General features: G+C 41.0%; 2 protein-coding genes across 2 annotated transcripts in view; both read right to left on the bottom strand.

Annotated features, from left to right (window-relative positions):
• LOC138150700 (adhesion G-protein coupled receptor G2-like) overlaps positions 1 to 19,996 on the bottom strand; it is a 55,523-nt gene extending 35,527 nt beyond the window's left edge. The window contains exons 1-2 of the mRNA XM_069074141.1: positions 19,882 to 19,996; positions 12,326 to 12,456 (exon numbers count right to left, since the gene is read on the bottom strand). Coding sequence (XP_068930242.1) covers positions 12,326 to 12,341 — 16 coding nt within the window. The 5' untranslated portion in view covers positions 12,342 to 12,456; positions 19,882 to 19,996. The remainder of the gene's footprint in view (positions 1 to 12,325; positions 12,457 to 19,881) is intronic.
• VGLL1 (vestigial like family member 1) overlaps positions 1 to 20,756 on the bottom strand; it is a 286,608-nt gene that overhangs the window by 183,453 nt on the left and 82,399 nt on the right. The gene's annotated exons all lie outside the window — the stretch shown is intronic.

Raw genomic sequence — 20,756 nt, 5'->3', positions numbered from 1 at the left:
TAAAATATACAGAGAATTGAGTCAAATTTATAAGAATACAAGTCATTGCCCAATTTTGATCAACTCAAGGTACAGAAGGAGACAGATATTTTTGGACATGGCCAATGAGGAAATTTGCTTCCATTTGACTATGAATATTTTTATCAACGAGATGGGGAGAATTAGAGGGAGAGAAAATAAATGCTTGTTAACTGAAAAGAAGAAATGAAATTTTAAAAAGAACAGCCATTGAAATATACTTCCCTCCTCTTGGTAGAGGGTTGGGGTCCTACAGGTACAAAAGGTTGCATACAATGTCAGATATAGTTTGTCAATCGGTTTTGCTTTAACTGTTGTGTGTGTGTGTTACAAATGGGGTTTAATAATTTTGGGGGGAGTATATTGATAAATTATTGCAATACAAAAAATAAAAGGCCTCTATATGAATAAACTGGCTCTAATCTGACAGATTTCACATTAAGACCCCCTCACACACTGTCTAATTCGGCCATACACAGCATTCTATCTCCTATTTCTGTGCCTGGAACATTTTCCCTTCTCACTCCTTGGAACTTCTAGACTATCTTTTAGACTCAGCTCAGGCACCACTACCTCCATGAAGTCTTTCCTGATCCCTTTAAGGTGGACCCCTGAAATTACTTTGCATTTCTTTTGTGTATATTTCTATTTGCATTTTGTGTACAAATTATTTTCCATAGCAGATTGTAAGCTCTTTGAGAGCAAAGATCATTTTTCTTTCTCTGTTTGTCTCTCCCATACCTAGAATAGGGCCTGACTCATAGTAGGTGCTTAGTAAACGCTTGTCTTTTTGAATAAAACTTGGCAGATTCTTCAAACAGGAAATGGTTATTCATGTGGTGGGCCAGGAGTGCATTCAGATAATTGGAGAGCAATTTAAAGTGAGAAATATTACTATGCTCACAACACAAAATAGTAGGAATTGTTAACTACCTTGATCCCTTCCCTAAATGTAAGGCTGTACCTTAAAGATTGACGTTTGCCCAAAGAAGCTAAAGACGATCTTCCAGAGGTTGAAAGGAATTCTCTTCTTCAGTGATTTAGGCAAATAGATGGAAGCCAAAGTCATCCTGTGAGGTAGACTGTCTAGATAAACCTGTGGAGGGAGACCTTAAAATGAGGGAAGATATGAAAAAACTCTGCCCAGTGAGCAGGGCCCCCAAGTCCAGCATGGTCACTACCATCCCAGGTGGAAAGCCTCCATGTTTCAAAGAAAGAGAGTCATTTTCTTGCTAAAACATCCACATACATCACATATACACTACAGGAATAATTAAATGATCCCTTGGGACACTATTGAAGAAAGGACACCTTTCTCCATCCCCACATAGAGTCTTCTCCTTCCCTGAGCCTGTCATCCAGTGGCCCTGGGTTACACTCACCTCAAGGTGTATACCTTCCTTATAGGAGTGAATGCCTTCAAATGGCTCCTCCACCTGAAGCACAGCTAAAGCCAATGAGGCCGCAGTTACATTGGCGGTCTTCCCAGAAAATTCCATCTTGTAACCTACCTGGTCAATTGTCCTCAAGATCCTTTCAAAAAAGTTTTTTTTCAAAACCACACCATGAGGGTTATTTCAGCATTTCTAAAGCACTTTAAGGTTTGCAAAGTGTGTTACATATGCTGTCTCATTTGAGTCTCAAAAAACCTTGTGAGGGAGGTGCTATTATTCCCATTTTACAGAAGAAGAAACTGAGGTCAAGTGAAAACTAAGAGATTTGCCCAGTGTATGCAACTGGTTAACTCAGGTTTTCCTTACTCCATATCTAGTACCATCCATTATATACCACCTAGCTATAGTCATTAGCTAAAATGGTTCATCAGGTAAGATTTCTTATTGTGGAAGATAAAAGGGTAGGGCCTTGGCAGGTTCAGCTAAGCTGGAAAAGTTTCCCATACAGTCCCGGTGATGGACCATGTATTTGGCATCCAGTCTAGGCCAAGGAGCAGCCTAGCTAAATTTAGAGAGGTTCATCTCCAAGGACTGGCCATCAGGAGACGAATTTTTTCCCACCACAATCACTCCTGAGTACCAGAGGGCTTGTGGCATCCTTCTGGAACTAGAGTGTTGCATTATAAATAACTCTGATGGGGGTGAGGGGAGATGAGAGGGCTGTCCATGAATGTGGAACATTGTGTATATTGTAAGATGTTTTTTGATGTAGCTATTAGTCTTGTCCTCCCTCTTTTTCCTCTTTTCCTTTTTTCTTTTGATAAATGTCTTTGTATTATGGAAGGACTCTGAGAGGATAGGGAAAGGATATCAAGGGAAATTTAGGCTCTGTAAAAAAGGCATCGATAAATTCCCCCTACAGCCAACCTGGTGATGAGTTTTTATGAACTTAGCTAAGCTGGTGTTAGCTGGGCTGGTGTTAAAGTGATATGTAAATGTCAGTTACTATTACTACTACTAATAACAACATAATGCTGTTAGCTAGCATTTATTTATTTATTTGTTTGTTTATTATTTATTTATTTACTTATTTATTTTAGGCTTACAAAGAGCTTAATCATCACAACAACCCTGGGGGGTAGGTGCTATTCCTATCCCCATTTTACAGAGAACAAAACTGAGGCAGACAGAGGTTTGAGTGCCTTGTCCAGGATCACACAGCTAGGAACTGTCTGAGACTGGATTTGAACTCTGTCTTCCTGATTCCAGGCCTGGCACTCCATCCACAATTAGTAATAAATGTTCACGAAGGACAAGTAGAGTATAGGAGACTCAGAAGTACTGAGTTTGACTTCCGAATCTACCATTTAGTAGCAGTGTGACTTGAAGTTTTTTTAACCTCTTAACTTCTGTTTCTAAATCTACTTACTAATGGGGAATAATAATGACTTCTGTTATCATTGTCATTGTCAGTATGGACCTGAGATTTGGTCATTTTAGGGGACTCCCAGTGTGGAAACCCCCTCTGCAGATGCAGATGCACAGCTCATCTGAAACATATAGTATTAGAGAGTCCTTGAGGTACTGAGAAGTTAAATGACTTGCCCATGGTGACATAGTCAATATGTATCAGAGACCCAGGATTTAAGCCCAGTCTTTTTGACACCAAGGTCAGCTCTCTATCTACTCTACCACACTGAATGCCATTAGTATTATTATCATTATTACTATTAAGGACTCTCTATTACCCACTGTATCAAATCCAAACTTCTTTGCTTGTCATTCAAGGCCTTCCATAATTGCCCAACCCCATCCTGCTCCCCTCCTGCTCATGCACGTAAACCCTCTGTTCTAGGCCTCTTCACTGTCCTTGGTACATTTATCAAACTCATTCCCACCTCCATACATTTGTTCATGACATTGGTCCCTGGTCTGTAATAGTCTCACTTCTTCCCTTTCCTTTATGACCTCTACCTGTGTCCTAGTATTGAGCTAAAGGTCTGCTTCCTCCAGGAAATCATCCTTGACTACTTGAACCTCCATGGATTTTTCCCTTCTGTGTGTCTGTGGCTCATTTTGTAATGATGGTAACAGAGGGTACTTTATTGTAGCCAAAGCACAACCCTGGAATGGATGAAAGGAGGGAAACCACTCCCAGTATATTACTTTCTATTAAGACTTGAGGCTCTGAAAACTTTAATAATTTGCCCATAGTGAGTGATGTAGCTAGGCAGTGTCTGGGATTTAAGTAAGTGTCCAGTTCTTTGTCCTCCACAGAATCTAAACTCAGTTCACCAGATTATATCCCTAAAGAGACACTCATTACTCTCTCCTTGCAAACTGCTTGAGGTCAGGGGCCATATGCTCTCATTCATTTGCATCTTTCATAGGCCTCAGTACAGCACTGGAAAGATAATGGGCAGATGATTGGTTGATTCATCTAGGCAGATACTGAGATTTGGACCAGAAGGTGGGTTTAGATTGTGAAATAATGACCACTTCACAAAAGTCACAGACTCATAAAATTCCAGAGATGGAAGAGAGTTCATAGGTCACCTAGTGCAAACCATTCCCCAAAAGACAGGTCATCCAGCCCTTGTTTGACTCTGTCTTGGGCCCCCTTTTCTTGACTAAGATAAGCCAGTCTGAGCCAAAGTCACTCGGTTACTAGGTGCTTACTATGTGCCTAGCACTGTGCTGGATCCAAACAAATCCAAAACCAGTTCCTGGCCTTAAGGAACTTAGGTTCCAATGGATACCTGTAACCCTGAGCAAATCATATGGCCTCTCCAGGCCTCCATTTTCTCCTCTTGACCTCTCTGTAAGGCTGGAAAGGGCCTCAGAGGTCATTTGGCCTAACCCCCTCTCTTGGAAAAAGATGAAAAATGAGGCCTAGAGAAGCTTGTCACTTCTTACTTACTCATTGCTTAGCGAGGGCTGATCAGGCAGCAATCCAGTCCCCCAAACCACATCAAGGACCTGTAGTGGGATCTCTGCTAGATTCAGACTTAATTCATCACATTTTGAGATGGCAGACACCTTCAAAACAATAATCTTGATTTCTCTTTGGTTCAGGCCTGGGGAGTAATGGATCGGACTAAAAACGTGCTCAACAATGTCATTGGTATTCTCTACAACAGATCAGACAACGATGGTGAAGCCGTGTTAGAGTGGGGATTTTTTAAAGTCCTTCCATCTAATGTTTGCTCACTAACTTTAAAAAAATTTTTATCTTATTTTTATGGATAACTTTTTTAGACATCACATTCATGTCCACATAAATCTTCCATCTCCCAGTGAGCCATCCCTTGTAACAAAGAATTGAAAAGCAGTTCAGCAAAACTAGCTAACGTGTTGACTACGTTTGGCAGTATATGCGTCAGTCCTCATCCATATTTCCTACCTCTTTAAGGAAGGGAGGGAGATGCCTTATCTCGACTCTTCTCCATCTCCCCTGAATTTGGACAAATAAGGAAATGTTCAGCCAGATTGAACCAAATGAAAGTGGGAGGGACCTTGATTTCTTTCTTTCTGACAAAGTTGTGAGTAAATCACATCTGGCCTATCCAGGTCCCAAAGAGTGTCTCAAATCCCGTGGCAAACTTTTTTGGAAAGGGAAAGATTCTTGAGTGATTCCAATAATCCACACCCCAAAGTAGTCTTTCTTGTAAGTATGGGGTTGTGTGTAGAACCCACCTGGGTTCAAATCTCACTAATAATTCATTTTCATGTAGTCATTTTAAACTTTGCATAGTCATTTATAATATTTCATAAACTGATTTCAATAACACACCTTTTTATACATATGCTAATATCATCCCATTTTGCAGATGAGGAAACTGTGACTCAGGGAGGTCTAGATATTTGACCAGGGTCACTCATCTCATAAGTGTCAGATGTGAGAGCTGAAATATGATCTTGGAAATAGGTTTCCATGACTTCTAGTAGGGACATTTTTTTTGTCAAAAGATTCCAGCCCACAGGAGAAAAAGCATCAGGAGCTAAGTCAGTGACCTGTGTGGGAATTTCCTCCAGCGACACAGATTACAACTACTCTATAATTTATATTCTTAAAGAGTCCCCTGAGGCTCAGAGAAGTTAAGTGACTTGTCCAGAGTTACACAGTCAGAAGAAGATCTAGACTTTCCCAACTCCCTATCCAGCGCTCTATCTACCATGCTGTCTATAATGATGGGGAAAGCAACTTCTCTTAGAATTGTTTTGACGACAGAAAAATAGAATAGGTCCTGATTGCCTTAAGATGTGGTTTCTATGGCAACCAAATTCCTTGTACATTCTTCCTTAGCTGAGAAATTAGCTGTTGCTCAGTCAATACAATGACCATAATCATGTAAAGGAAAACGTTACTAAAATGCATCAGAACTCGGATCAGTGAGACAACCTATCTTGACTCCAGAAGTCTGATGAGGAGGGATCTCTCTCCTCTTTGCAGAGAGGTGATGGAATGGCAGATGCAGAGTGAGAGATGCAGTGTCAGATGTGGTCAATTTGTGTTTGTTTTGTCAAACTCTATGACCTTATTACAAGAGAAGATTCCATGGGAGTACTGGGGGAAATAACAATAATTTTAAAAATCGATAAAATATTTTTAAAAGAAATCTACTGCTCCTTGGCCAGTATTTTTTGCCCTTCTCTGGGCAAGATTTTAAGAATTCTATACCTAGATTTTCTTTCAATTCACTGTAGACAGGTCTGTCTCATGCATAGATTGGAGCCTGGAAAGTTATTTTGAAATTGAATTTTTATAACTTGAATAACATTTCAAACATTCTCACAGTGCTGGCTACCTAAAAGGACTTTGCAATTACTCCCTTTGTAAGAGTGAATAATGACTCTCCTCCTCACCCCCACCCCCCACATTTTATCTGCTTTATAAGACCCGATTATTTAATTGGGTTTTCTAAAAGTGTGGCTGTCTCGCCTACACTGTCTGGTCTTATGTCAAGTAGGTAATCTAGCCCCAGTCTTTGAATATATGTCTAATCAGCTCTCACCATCAATTATGAGAATATCTTCAAGGTCGACAATCTTATCTGGAAGTGCCTGGAGAAGTTTACATGGTCTATAGTGGGGGGCTCCCCAACTCAATTTGCCATTCTCAGTATCAATAGTGCTGAAAAAGAAGAGGGTGGGTGTTTTTCTTTCTCTTGCTGTCCTTTCTTGAGGAGTCTTGACAATTCTGGCCTCCAGATAAAGGGCAAGCTCAGGACTCTGCAGTTTTTTATTCTAAAAACAACTTCTTCTTTCTGGACCCCCTTTCCTCCCTTTGCTTCTGTGACACTGCTCTCTCCTGGCTCTCCTTCTACTATCCAAAGGCGCTTTCTCAGTTTCTTTTGTTGGCTCATCATCCATTTCCAACCCTTCAATCTGCCCTGGCCCTCTTCTTTCCTCTCTCAACATTCTGTCTTTGTGATCATTCACTCTTAGGAGTTCATTTTGAGATATGGTATTTGGGATGATTCCAGAATCCATCTTTTTGCCTAACTCTAGTCATACATATGTATCACCAACTGAAGGTTAGAGAGCTCCTTCTGGATAAGCAGTAGGTATCTCAAGGTCTAGGTCAAGGACCAAATACATGATCACACCCAGCCCCTCCCCACCCCTTGTGAATACCTAGGAACTCAACACATACAAAATAGAAGTAAGGAAAGAAACAAAGGTTTGGAACATGGACCATGGAGAGCATGATGAGTCAATCATAGATGAATAAAGCCTTGTGCATCCTATGATTCATAGAGGCTTAGACAACAGAGCTGAAAGGAATCTCACAGATCACTGTCTCCCATTTTTAGATACAAGGAAAATGAGGCCTCTATGGGTAAAGTGAATTGCCCAAGATTGCCTGGTTAGTTAGTATCAAAGCTGAGATTTAAAACTAGGCTCTTTGAAACAAAACGCAGGGTTCTTTCATGATATCATGCTACAGAACAAAGATCCTTAACAAGGGACTATTTCCTCTTATCCCCACCCCTATAATATAATGAAAATAATGATGGTTATAATAATAGCATTTATATAGTCTTTTCAGGTTTGCAAAGTGCTTAAAAATATCTTATTTTGTTATCATGACAACTGTGGGAATTAGGTGCCATTATTGTTACCTCCATTTTACAGATAAGGAAATTGAAGCAAGCAGAGGTTAAATGACTTTTCCAGGGTCACACAGCTAGTAAGTGTCTGAGGTCAGATTTGAACTCAGGTCTTCCTGACTCCAGGTCTAACACTCTAGCCATTGTACAACTTAGCTGTCCAATATGGCTAAAAAAGACTTTTTTGTTATCCTTAGCTTTTAACCACCAGCCTCAGGGTATGGCTGACACTATGTTTACATCTCTTTTGACATTGTTCTGTACTATTCCTTTGTGTTTATCCTCGGTTTCTGCACCTTGCTTCCATCTTCATGAAACTATGAATCTCTATAATATGCATCTTATTTTTCCTTTAAAGGAAAAACATGTAACTTTCAAAAGCTGTCATGCTTGTCTATGATTCATTCCTTCTGGTCTTCCTTCTCTTCTCTCCTGTACATTTTTAAAAATGCTTTAGTGATCTTCTTTTCCTTTTCCTTCTCTTTTCTGTCAACTTTATCATTAGCTCCACTACCTTTTGGGGAAAAAACCCTTTTGTTTCCCCATTTGATAAGTGATGAAAAGATATGAAAAGGCAATATTTGGAGGAAAAAAATCTAAGCCATCAATAGCTTTATTTAAAAATGCTCCAAATTGCTACCAATTAGAAAAATGCAAATTAAAACAACTCTGAGGTTGCTAAAGTTTAATCATCCATTAGATTGGCAAAGTTGACAAAAAGGAAAAGTGACAGATGTGTGACGGGCTGCAGGAAAACAAGAAATTAATGTGCCATTGGAACTGTGTCCAGCCATTCTGGAAAGCAATTTGGAACTCTGTCCCCAAATCACCAACCTCTTTGAGTCTTCTATATACCTCTACAAGACCAATACTCTCAAAGAGATCAAAGAAAGAGGGGAAATGATCTATATAAACAAAAATATTTATAGTAGTGACAAAGAACTGGAAACTAAAGGAGCGCCCATCGGTCAGGGAATACATGAATAAATGTAGGGTACATGAATGGAATTGAATGCTAGTGTGCCATAAGAAATGATTAAAGGGATGGTTTCAGAGAAACCTGGGAAAACCAATATGAACTAATGGAGAGTGAAGTGAGCAGAACCAAGAGAACACTTTATACAATAACATTATAAAGACAAACAACTCAGAAAGACTTGAGAATTCTGATTAAGTGCAAAGACCAAACAAGGTTCCAGAGGACCAATAACGACTTCCTGGAACAGAGGGGATAGACTTAAGATATAGAATGAAATATGCATTTTTGGACATAACCAATGCAGAAATTTTGTTTCCTTGACTATGCATATTTGTTATAATATTTTGTCTTTTTTTCCATGGGGAATGGGGTGCATTAGAAGAAGAAAAATTGAAAAAAAAAGTCAAATTTAAGAAAAGTTACATTTTACAAATCCATTATAACAAATATAGTCAGACAAAATAAATTCCCACATTGGCTGTGTCTGAAATATATGTTGTTCAGTCATGTGTGACTCTTTGTCCATGGGGTTTTCTTGACAAAGACACTGGGGTGGTCTGTCATTTCCTTCTCCACTGGATTAAGGCAAACAGAGGTTAAGGTACTTGCCCAGGATCACAGAGCTATCAAGTGTCTGAGGTCACATTTGAACTCAGGTCTTCCTGACTCCAGGCCCAGTGCTCTATTCACTGAGTTATCTAGCTGCATTTTTAGTATCTAAGTTGACCAATGAAAGTTCCCTATGCATTCAAATTAATTCCTTAGACAGTTCTTCATCTTCCTCATTGGAACAGTTTGTTTTTGTGTTTCTATCAACTAAATGTTATCCTTCAGAGATCCTATCTATCCTTTCTCTGAATTCTTTGACATCTACTCTCTCCAAACCTAGGGTATCAGACCCAACTTGCCTCTCTTGCCCTAGCCAGTATGGAATGGCCTCTCTTCTGGTGGCACTGTTGGCACATAATCCTTGGGGCTTCTCCATCCGAGGGTCCAGCTCTCAGGCCTTCACACCTCTTAGATAGCTCTAAGTGTTTGCTTCTTCCCTTCCTCTCTGTCACATTCCTCCTAAACAGGGTAGAATTCATGCCCCTACTGATTCATTTTCTCTTTTGTTCCTCCCCTGAAGAAGTTTTTCCAAGAAATCTCTCATTTTCCCTGGTAATCTGGAGAGCAGAGAGCAGCCCTTTCATCTTCTCCCCTAAAAGGGAGACCAAAATGCACTTAGTGTACACAACTGTTACTCAGCCCTGGCAGGAATAGAAACGGCAAGTTTTTTGCAAGGCAATAGGCCATTTTCCTCACCCTCTGTACTTGCTAGAAATGAGATGTTCACTTCTCTGCTCTTCTAATTGGAAGCTCCTGTGGCTAATTACCAAAGCAAACTCTCTACTTCCTGCACTGGGGGCACAGTCACTGGGGGCTTCAGAGCAACCCCTTGAAGGTACTCAATGGAAAGAAAGCCATGCTTGCAGTCACAGGACCTGAAGCCCAATCCTATTCTTTCATTACCTGTGTGACTTTGGGCAAATCACTTTGCCTCTGTTGGCTTCAGTCCCCTCCCCTGTCAAATGAGTAAATTGAACTTGTTCTTGTCACTTCAGTCACGTCAGACCCTCCATGATCCCATTTGGGGTTTTCTTGGCAAAGATCCTAGAGTGGTTTTCCATTTACTTCTCCAGCTCATTTTACAGATGAGGAAACTGAGGCAAATAGGGTGGAGTGACTTGGCCAGCTAGTCAGTGTCTGAGACAAGATTTGAACTCAAAAAGATGATGCTTCCTGACTCCAGGCCTGTCACTGTCTAGGCACTATGGGGCTACCTACCTGCCCTTGAAATTAAACTAGATGACCTCTAATTTCCCTTCTAGCTTTCTGGTCCTGACATACTAGATTTTTCTACCTTTAAAGGGCCTTTTCCACCTGTTTTTTAAAAATAATTTTAGCTAACATTTATAAAGTACTTACTATGTGCCGAGTGCTTTGCAGTCTTACTTGATTCTCACCACAGCCCTGCGAAGTAGGTGCTCTTATTGTTCTCATTTTTCAGAAGAAGAAGCTGAGGCAGGCAGATGTTACATGGCTTGCCCAGCATCACAAAGCCAATAAGTGTCTGAGGCCAGATTTGAACTCACATCTTCTTGACTTCAGGCCCAACTCTCTGTCCACATCATTACTAGCTATTTAAATATGCCTCTATGTGACTAGCTTTCTCAGCAAATTCCTGTAAAAACCCTAATGTAAATGGCAGCTGTGAAATCTGTGAAAAGATTTTAGGTAGAAATTATACTTCCAGACCTGTTAGCATTTCTTTCTTCCTCTTCCCACCTTGTTAATCAGATTTTAAGTAGCTCGTATTCCCATATTGCCTCTCCACTCAGTGCCCGCTTTCTGTTCCACTGCACTGCAAAGAGCCCTCTGGATTCCTACAGTTAGTTCTCAGCCCCACATTTTGGGCAGGATACTGACAAGTAAGAAGTTTCCAGAGGAGAGCATCCAAGACAGTGAGAAGATTTGAAATTCCACTGTATGAGAGCACTTGAAAATACTGAAATTGCTTAGACTGGAGAAGAGAAAATGTCGTGGGGATATGCTAGTTATTCTCAAATATTTAAATGTAGAGGAAGAATGAGATTTGTTTTGTTTGACTTCAGAGGGCCAAGCTAGGAGCACTGGGTAGAAGCCTTAGAGAGGCAGATTTCAGCTTAACATAGAGAAAAATTTCCTGATCATTAAAAATGCACCAAAGAAGAATGAATGCTTTAGGAGGTAATGAGCTTCCTGTCACTGGAGGTCTTCAAGAAGAGGAGATTAACCTGAGACAAAAGAAAACCCCAAGAAGCAGAGTTTGTCAAGTAAGGCTAGCAGGGCAGTCAATAAATTGATGGTCAATGGTTTCTCTTAGTAACCAAAGACACTAAAAGAGACCTCTTCCAAAAGAGAACTCCCCTGACAAGTGAAGATAAATTCTGATTGGTGGACATTGATTGAGGAGCTGGGCTAAAAGTCAACTCCTCCTGCTGAGAACCGTGGCTTGATTGTGAGACTCAGCAGCTCAAGGCATGTGGGCAGGGGAAGCAGTCTCAATGTGGCCCTCTCTAGCTGGTTTTCTCCTTCATGAGCTGGGCTGCCCTGAACTCTTCTGGAGGGGACCAGAGACAGGGGGTTCCTCCTCCAGGCCAAGGCTCACCCAGACTAGATTCTTTTCATACTCTAAACAGAAATTAGGTCTCCCAGTTGTGTGGGGTCCCCCAACTAACAAGCATGTGCCTTGAGGACTAGAAACAAATCTCACTTAGCCATGTATGCCCTTTAGAGACTGACTGACCTTTTCAAGAGATGAGTTTTAACAGAAATAAGGGGGAAAAAGGTGGATCACAATTCTAGTTATTAATATAATAGCATAACATTAATTTCTCTGAAACCACTAATCTGGGAAGGAGATTCTAAAGACCATTCCTACACAGAGATGGGTTAGACTGGATGACCTTTGGTGATAACCTCCAACTCTAAAGCCAATAATCCTATCACTACTGAGGCCCCTTCCAGCTCTAAGAGAGGGAAAGTCTACATTCCCACCCCCTGCCATTTGCCAACCTCAAACCCTACCCAAATGAGAAATCAGATTAGTTTTGATGTCTGGTGTTGGTTTCTAATTTTTTGTGAGAACCATGCTCTTTTGAAAACAATATAATTAGCAACAGCAAGGAGTGACGTCCAGAGGTGGCACAGGATGGTGAAAGGAAGCTGGCATAATTGGTTATATGAACTAAATCAGCACATGTCAATTTGTAGCTAATAGAAATTGATTCTGTACTTACCAAATTCTGGTAGCATTCCGACTAGGATTCTTAACACATCTGCTTTGATCTGTCTCTGTAGGCTTGGTTAATGACCACTTATATGTTCCTTTGTATCTGGATGTGGTTTCTTCTTCCATGCACTTTCCAGGCTTTAAAGAGAGGATTCATAGGGGCCATCTGTTACCATGTCTGTTGGACAAGGGCCCCAGAAAACTGGGTGATCCCTAAGCTCCTACTTCTAGTATTCTTTGGCCCTAAATAAAAATCAAGGCTTCTTTTACAAGGTCATTTTGACCAATCTTACTTGGTCACATAAAATAAGTCTCACTTTAAAGAGCTTGAAAAGTAACTAGAGGAATGGCTAGGTGGTGTAGTGAGTAGAGCACTGGCCCTGGAGTCAGGAGGACCTGAGTTCAAATCCGGCCTCAGACACTTAGCACAAAACTATCCATATGACCTTAGGCAAGTCACTTAACTCCAGTTGCCCTGTCTTCCCCCCTCCAAAAAGCAAAAAAAAAAAACACAAACCAAAAAGACAGTGCAAAACTATTAATTTTTTAAAAAGAGGGGCGGCTAGGTGGTGCAGTGAATAGAACACTGGCCCTGGAGGCAGGAGGACCCAAGTTCAAATCCAGCCTCAGACACTTAACACAAAACTAGCCGTGTGACCTTGGGCAAGTCACAACCCCAATTGCCCTGCCTTCCCCCTCCAAAAAAAAAGCAAAGAAAAGTAACTAGTGCAGTGGAGAAAACATGAGATATGAGTTTGGAGGACCCAGGACCAAGCCTAGCTCTGCCATTTACTACCTGTGTGAACTTGGACAAGTTACTACATTTCTCTGGGCCTCAGTTTCCACATGTGTAAAATGAGGGGTTTCAACTAGATGTCGTCTGAGTCCTTTGAAGATCTGAATCTGTTTCTATGAGCCAGATAGCTATTTAAAAGCAAGGTTCCAGCAGATTTGCTCCTTGGAGTCACTATCCTTACTAATGGATAGCTGAGGCTTTTTTTTTCCTTTTTCCTATATTAATACTCTAGATACTTGACCAACGAATGCAGTGGAAGCTTAGATAATGGTACTGAAGGATAGGACACTCATGTCACTGGCTAATGGTATTATAATACATATGTATGGTAAAGACTGTGGATTTAGAGATGGAAAGAACCTTAGAAGCCATTGAACCCAACTCCATCATTTTACAGATGAGGAAAATGAGGCATAGAGAATGAGGCACTGTGACTTGCCCAGGGTCTCACAGCTAGTAAGGATCTGAGGCAGGATTTAAACTCAGGTCTTCTTTCCCCCAAGTGTAGTGCTCTATCTATCCACCATGCTGTGCTGCCTCTCTTTCACAGGATAAGATTTGAACTAGACTCTCTCAACTCTTAAGCTATTATCTAGGATGTCCAAATATCAGCTATCATAAGCCATGTTAAAATGAAGTTCTGTGACGTTTGTGGAATCGAATTTGATATTCTTCCAATTCGACAGACACTGAGCGTCTGCTGCATGCAAGGGACCGTGTTCGGCACATCCACTGCTTGATGAGTTATTTTCTTCCTTGGAAAACAAATTATCCCAAAGAGTATAGAAAGCCAGAATTTCCCAGGATCTTCCACCCCCTGGTGAAGCTGTCGTCACCACCTTCAGGGAGAATATAATGACACCAGTGGGAGTAATATCCTAACCTTACTCCTATGAAAGATAGGCTAACTTTTCCTTTAAAGATATTGAGACCTAAAAGAAGTACAAAGCATTAACAACCATATGGAAGAATGCTCCAAATCATTTATAATCAGAGAAATGCAAATCAGAATAACCCTGAAGTTTTACCTCACATCCAATAAATTAGCAAAGATTGGAATAATCAATATTGGAAGGGTTGTGGGAAGATAGACCCACTAGTGCATTATTGGTGGAGCTGTGAATAAATACAACTGCTTTCAAAAGCAGTTTGGAATTATTCAATAAAGTGACTACATTGTCCATACCTTTTGACTTAGAGGATCCATTACTAGCCTTATACTCCCAAGGAGTCCATTACTAAAAAAGAGTCCCTACATATAACAAAATATTTAAGTTGTTGTTTTCAGTCATGTCTGACTATCTGTGACCCCAATTGGGGTTTTCTTGGCAAAGATACTAGAGTAGTTTGCCATTTCCTTCTCCAGCATTCTCCAAATGCTTCTCATTTTACAGATGAGGAAACTGAGGCAAACAGGGTAAAGTGAGTTGCCCAGGACTAGACCACTAGTTGAGACGAGATTTGAACTCATGAAGATGAGGCTTCCTAACTCTAGGTCTAGCACTCTATCTACCTAACTGCCCCCAAAATATTTATAGCAACATGTAGATGCCATCAGTTGGGGAACAGCTAAACAAATTGTAGAACAATATTTCTGTGCTGCAATAGATGATGAATGTGATGAATACAGAGAAGTATGGAAAGGTTTACATGAACTGATACAGAGTGAGGGTGGAGCCAAGAAAATAACCCACCCAATGACTACAACAATGTAAACTGAAAGAATGATTATTTTTTAAAAATCAACAGTAAATGTTGAAACATAACAAAAAGCAAGCATGACTGAAAAAAAAAGAGATGAGAAGACGCTTTGGTCTCCCTTGGAGAGGTGGAAGGCACACAAGAGTTGTACATTGCACATATTTTCAGATTTTTTTTGACTTATTGATCAATTGTATTGATTTTTTCCTCTTTTTCTTCTTTTTTTCCCTTAAAAAAAACAATAGGGTCATCTAGGTGGTACAGCGAATAGAGTACCAGCCCTGGAGTCAAGACGACTTGAGTTCAAGTCTGGCCTCAGACACTTAACACTTACTAGCTGTGTGACCTTGGGCAAGTCACTTAACCCCAATTGCCCTGCCTTCCCGCCTCCAAAAAAAGCAAAAAACCCCACTATTCGTTGACTCTAGGAAGAGGAAGTGGAGGAATACTGGAAGAAATTATGATGAAGCTAAAAAAGACACCCAATAAAAACTTATTTTAAAAAGAAAAAATATATATCTAGTTCATTTTTTTCTCAGACTGACTACATCACTTCTTGGTCACCTGAAAACAAAGCATCCAGAGGAGATCCAGTGGGTACCTCAATCAAAGGAGCTTGACTCTATGGATTCACTTCAGGATACTCCACTCTGGCTAAGTGCATTTCTTCTTGTTAACTGTTGAATGACCTATAAGTATCTCATTTTGTTTCAACATCAAACCTAAACTACCAGGGGAATGCCAGAGTCAGGTCTGCTCAGTGCAGAACAACATGAGAGCTGGACTCAGATCTGGGTTCAAAACCAGATTCTATTACTAGCTACGTGACCTTGGGTGAGTCCCTTCCCCAATCAAGCTGGGCTTCAGTTTCCTCTTCTGCAAAATGAGGTGGGACTAGATGGGCTAACAGGTCCTTTCTAGATGGAAACCCATGATTTTCTCAAATATTTATTAAATGCTACATTCCTATGTGGTGCCATGCTGGGTGATCTTCCTTGCCTCACCCTCTTTTCTGCCTCACTTTCCATTTTTGACTTACTGTCTGCCATCTTCATTACTCTTATTGTACAGAATTATGCTTTCTAAAGCAATGTATGCCACAGTGGGGTATGGTGGAAAGAATTCTCAACTAGAAACCAGAGAGATCCAGGACCAAACCCTGATGCTGCCACTCATTACCTATATGACCCTGCTGGGTAAGTCCCTTCTGCTCTCTGAGCCTCAGTTTCCTCATTTCTATAACAGAGATGATAATCCTTGTTCCCACCTACCTCACAGGGTTGGGTTTCTTTTAGGGCCTGGTCAGATTCTGGACATATATTTTTTTGTAAACTATAAAGCATTGTTAAAAATATCTGGGGTCATGAGCACCTTTCCTGGGGATTCTGTTCCCAGCAATATGTCTACTGTGAAGAATGAGCCAGCAGGGTGGGATACATGGAGTGGTCAGACAACTTGGATTTTTATTGCTAAAATCTCAGCAATGGAAGAGAACAAACATTTGAAGTGCCCCCATAACATGGCCCAGATTGTCTCTGGGTAGTTGGATTGTCTGCCCAAAGTTTAATCAATAAGTCAACACGTATTTATGGAGCATGTAGGAAGGCAGAGGTCAGACTGTACCCAAGGCCCTTCACAATCTGATTCCAGCCTACCTTTTCAGGCTGATTTCACATCATTTTCCTTCATTCACACTCTTAGAGTCCAGCCAGACTGCTCTGCTTGATGTTCCCCATTCATGTCATCTCATATCCTCCCTCTGGTCCTTTGCCCAGGCTATCCCCAATGCCTAGCATGCATTCCCCTTTCACTTTGGGCTCTAGGAATCCTTAGCTCTTTTCAAGGTTCAGCTCAAGCCACACCTCCTAGAGCAGGCCTTTTTTGGTCTTTGGCTTCCCCAGGGCAGCATGATGTTATTTATGTGCTAGACACCTTATAAATGCTAATTGAATTTAACTGAATTGAGTATCTGACTGAGGGCTTGTGGACCTGCCCACTTAGAGAAGTAATCTTTGAGGGGGAAGAGGCTAGTGGCCCAGACTCCACTCTCCAGAGCTCAGGAGCTTCCCAAACCAAAGATTTCTATCTGACCCTTAAATGCAAAAGAACACAACACCTCCCTCTGCCCACAGCCTCAGATCAATTGTTTGAGACAAGATGCTAATAACCTCAGTTCTTATTTGACTAGAGCAGGGATAGGGAATCTGCGGCATCCAGAGAGACATTCACTCTTTTTGTGAAGTCAAAGGGCTGCACTTGAGGACCTAGAGGGCTACATGTGACCTCGAGGCCACAGGTTCCTCACCCCTGGCTAGAACTTTAAGGTTTCCAGAATACTTTCCTCACAAGAACCCTGTGTGATAGGTAGTATGAGTATAATACTTATATAATAAGTATCTCTGTTTTATAGATGAGAAAACTGAGGTTCAGGAAGATTAAGTAATCTTTCTGTCTGATGTCACTTAGAGTTCACTATCTCAATGACTCTGTGATCTCACCAATTTGTATATTCTATCCATCCATGTGTAATGTGATGCCAAGGAAAGGCAACTTCCCAAGGTTCAGAATACCAGCATAGGTGCTCTCCATTTTATTCAGTGACAAAGTAAGAACAGAGAAGATCAAAACATGACATCATTCAAAATACAGCATTTACTAAGTGTGGTTAAATAATCTCCAAGTACTACCCCACCCCAGGACCTTTCATTCATTCAATCAATTACAAAGTCCCTGTTCTAAATACTACTCCACCCCTAGGCTGTACCTTCATTTAGTCCATCACAAAGCCCCTCTTCTCAAATGGAGATTAGTTTCCAATCTAAGTAAAGTACATTCATTTGTTCAACCATAGAACACAAAAAGGTCAAAAGTTCCCCACCCCTGGATCACAATTGAATCTACCCCAGAGTTACAACAAATTTAAGCACAGCACTTAATACCCAAATGGAGGTCTTTTCTTCCTCTTGACCTGAGGCAAGTTCTCAGCAATCTTAGTTCCTGGGGAGACAAGACTTAGCAAGGCCACAAGATACATTGCCAGTCTCTTCATTAATTCATCCTCTGTCTGTAGAACAGTCCTAGAACCCCTGAAAACATTAGCAAAACCCTCTCCCAGGATTTCTGTAAACATACAACAAGAAAATCCTTCTTCAGGGCTTCTGAACCAACAGAAAGGTTCCCAGACCCCTGCAACAACAGCACTGCCCTTCACCAGTGGACAGTATTCATTCTCTGTCTGCAGGACAGTCTCAGTAGCTCTGAACCAACAGAAAGGTTCCCAGACCCCTGCAACAACAGCACTGTCCTTCACCAGTGGACAGTATTCACTCTCTGTCTGCAGGACAGTCTCAGGAGCTCTTAACCAAAAGCCAGGTTCCAGGACTTCTTCAACAACAGGACTGTCTTTCACCAGTGGACAAATCTGGCAAAACAACAGCAAAACAGACAGACAAAGTACCAGCAAAACAGCCATGTCTCCTCAGTCCTTGGCAGCTCAGGGGGCAGGTCTCAAAAGTCCAGGGCAATTCAAAGTGGCCCTCAGCAATCTTCTCAGTCTCTCTCTGCCTCCAAAGGTTCTGCTTCCAAAAAGTTCTTCTGCCTCTCTCTTGTGTCTCTCCAAATCTACGTCACCAGCTCCTCCCAGTTCAGGACTCTCTTTTTACATCAACAAGTCCATCCCACAGGTGGGATTAACAAGCTCTGGGTTTTAACACAATCAATTTGAAAACCAAGCCAATACAGGGGAATCTTTATATTCCATTACTATCACACCATGCAAATGGCAACCCATCCATCCCTCCTCATCCTATGCAATTTTAGTCTGTGTTTTCCTAGAGCTCCTCTTTCAAGGAGCAAAACAGTCTCCTGGAGGTCTTTCTATAGGCCCTTTTGCATTTCAAGGGCACTATTGCAGCACCCTGGAGGAGCATCTGTCATTATTGCTGTCTCTTGCTATAGGACCAACCAATCTCCTTTACTGAGCAAGCATTTCTGGGTAAGGAAAGTTCACATGCTTGTAAATGCCAGACCGGAGATTCAAACATATTTTACATACCTTTTCCTCTCTGTCACAGGAACTGGTAAAACAAGAAACAAAAAGCAAAGAAACAAATGTGCCAAAGATGTTTAGAGAAATTATCTCAGAACCTTCTTACCTCAGTTTACCCATCTGTAAAATAGATGGTGGTGAGGTTGGATTAGACCTCTCTCTGGTTCCTTCCAGTTCTAAATCCTTTCTAGACCTTTCTACAGCACCCTCACCCTTACGTTTCTATTTCTTCTCTTCAGCCACCATTCCTAAGAGCTGCCTCTTCCCTCTCAGACTGATAGCTCCCCTCCTTTCAGCCATATAGCAGGATGCTAAGGTCTGATTTCTTTTTCTTTGTTTATTAATTAATTTTTAGTTTTCAACATTCACTTCCACAAGATTTTGAGGTCCAAATTTTCTCCCTTCTTTCCCTTTCCTCCTCCCCAAGACAGTATGCATTCTGATTACCCCTTCTCCCAATCTGTCCTCCCTTCTATAATTTCTCTCCTTCCCCCCTTACTTTCCTGTAGGGTAAGATACCCAGTTGAGTGTGTATGTTATTCCCTTCTTTTTTGTTTGCTTTTTGGAGGGCGATTGGGGATGTTATTCCCTTCTTAAGCCAAATCCAATGAGAGTAAGGTCCATTCATTCCCTCTCACCTCCCCCCTCTTCCCCTCCATTGTGAAACCTTTTTCTTGCCTCTTTTATGTGAGATAATTTACCCCATTCTACCTCTCCCTTTCTCCTGCCAATATATTCCTCTCTCACCCCTTAATTTTATTTTCTAGATATATATCATCCCTTCATATTCAATTCACCCTGCACCATCTCTCTCTAAATATATACATATAATAACCCAATATATCTTTATATATACATATAATATATACATAGTTATATGTACATATAATAACCCAATATCTCTCTAAATATATATACATATAATAACATACAATAACCCAAGTCTAGGACTCTACGCACACAATTCCACCATAGCAAGGCAAGTTATTTAGGCTATAATAAACACAAAGAGAATTACCTGATTTCTTAACTTCCACATGTTCAGACTTCACACTCAAAGTCGTATGGCCTTGTGTGAAATTTCCATGTGTGTGGTTCCCAAGGATTTTCATTTTTATCTGATTCATCAGATCAGCTGGTACAGCAGATGAATGAGCTTTTATGATTGCTTGACAAACATAGCTAGAGACAAAAAGAGATAAGGAAGATGTTGCATTTGCATGAACAGGATACCATGTAATGAGGGATTCCAGTCAAACTGGCCTCCTAATTGTACCTGACTAAATGTCTCCCACCTCCATGCTTTTATATGGCAGGCATGCACTCCTTCCCCTCCTTCACTTTCTACACTCTGTCTCCAAAGTATAATTCAGGTGCTCCCTTGTGCACCAAGCTTTTCTTGATGCTCCCTCTCTGCTTCTTCAAATCATTGTTAGTTTGTGCTTATTGATTTGGGTACCCACATTTCCTACTACTTTCCACTAAGCTCAATGAAGATAGGGACTGTTCTTTTTCTGTCTTTGTACCTTCAGTACCCAGTAAGGTGCCTGACATACTGCAAGCCCATAATCAGTATTTGTTTGATTGGAGGGAATTCAGAGATCTTCTTCAGTCCATTTCTGGGAAACACTCAACCCCTCCCTGTGGCCCTATGAACATTGTTAAGAGCTGGATGTGCCCATTTGGAAAGAAGAAGATCAAGTAAAAGAATGGGTGATGCCTAGCCTAGAGAAAAGACAACTTGGAGGACATGAGAAGTAGCCGGAAGAGAGGAAGGAAGGAAGGAAGAAAAGAAAAGGAAGGAAAGAAAAGGAAGGAAAGAAAAGGAAGGAAGGAAGGAAGGAAAGAAGGAAGGAAGGAAGGAAGGAAGGAAGGAAGGAAGGAAGGAAGGAA

The sequence above is a fragment of the Petaurus breviceps genome, unplaced genomic scaffold, assembly GCF_028583685.1.
Source record: "Petaurus breviceps papuanus isolate PSGF00001 unplaced genomic scaffold, PetGlider_PUasm1.0 90881, whole genome shotgun sequence".
NCBI classification, from domain to species: domain Eukaryota; kingdom Metazoa; phylum Chordata; class Mammalia; order Diprotodontia; family Petauridae; genus Petaurus; species Petaurus breviceps.
The sequence above is the reverse complement of the archived record's forward strand: the minus strand, read 5'-3'. Positions and strand labels throughout refer to the sequence as shown.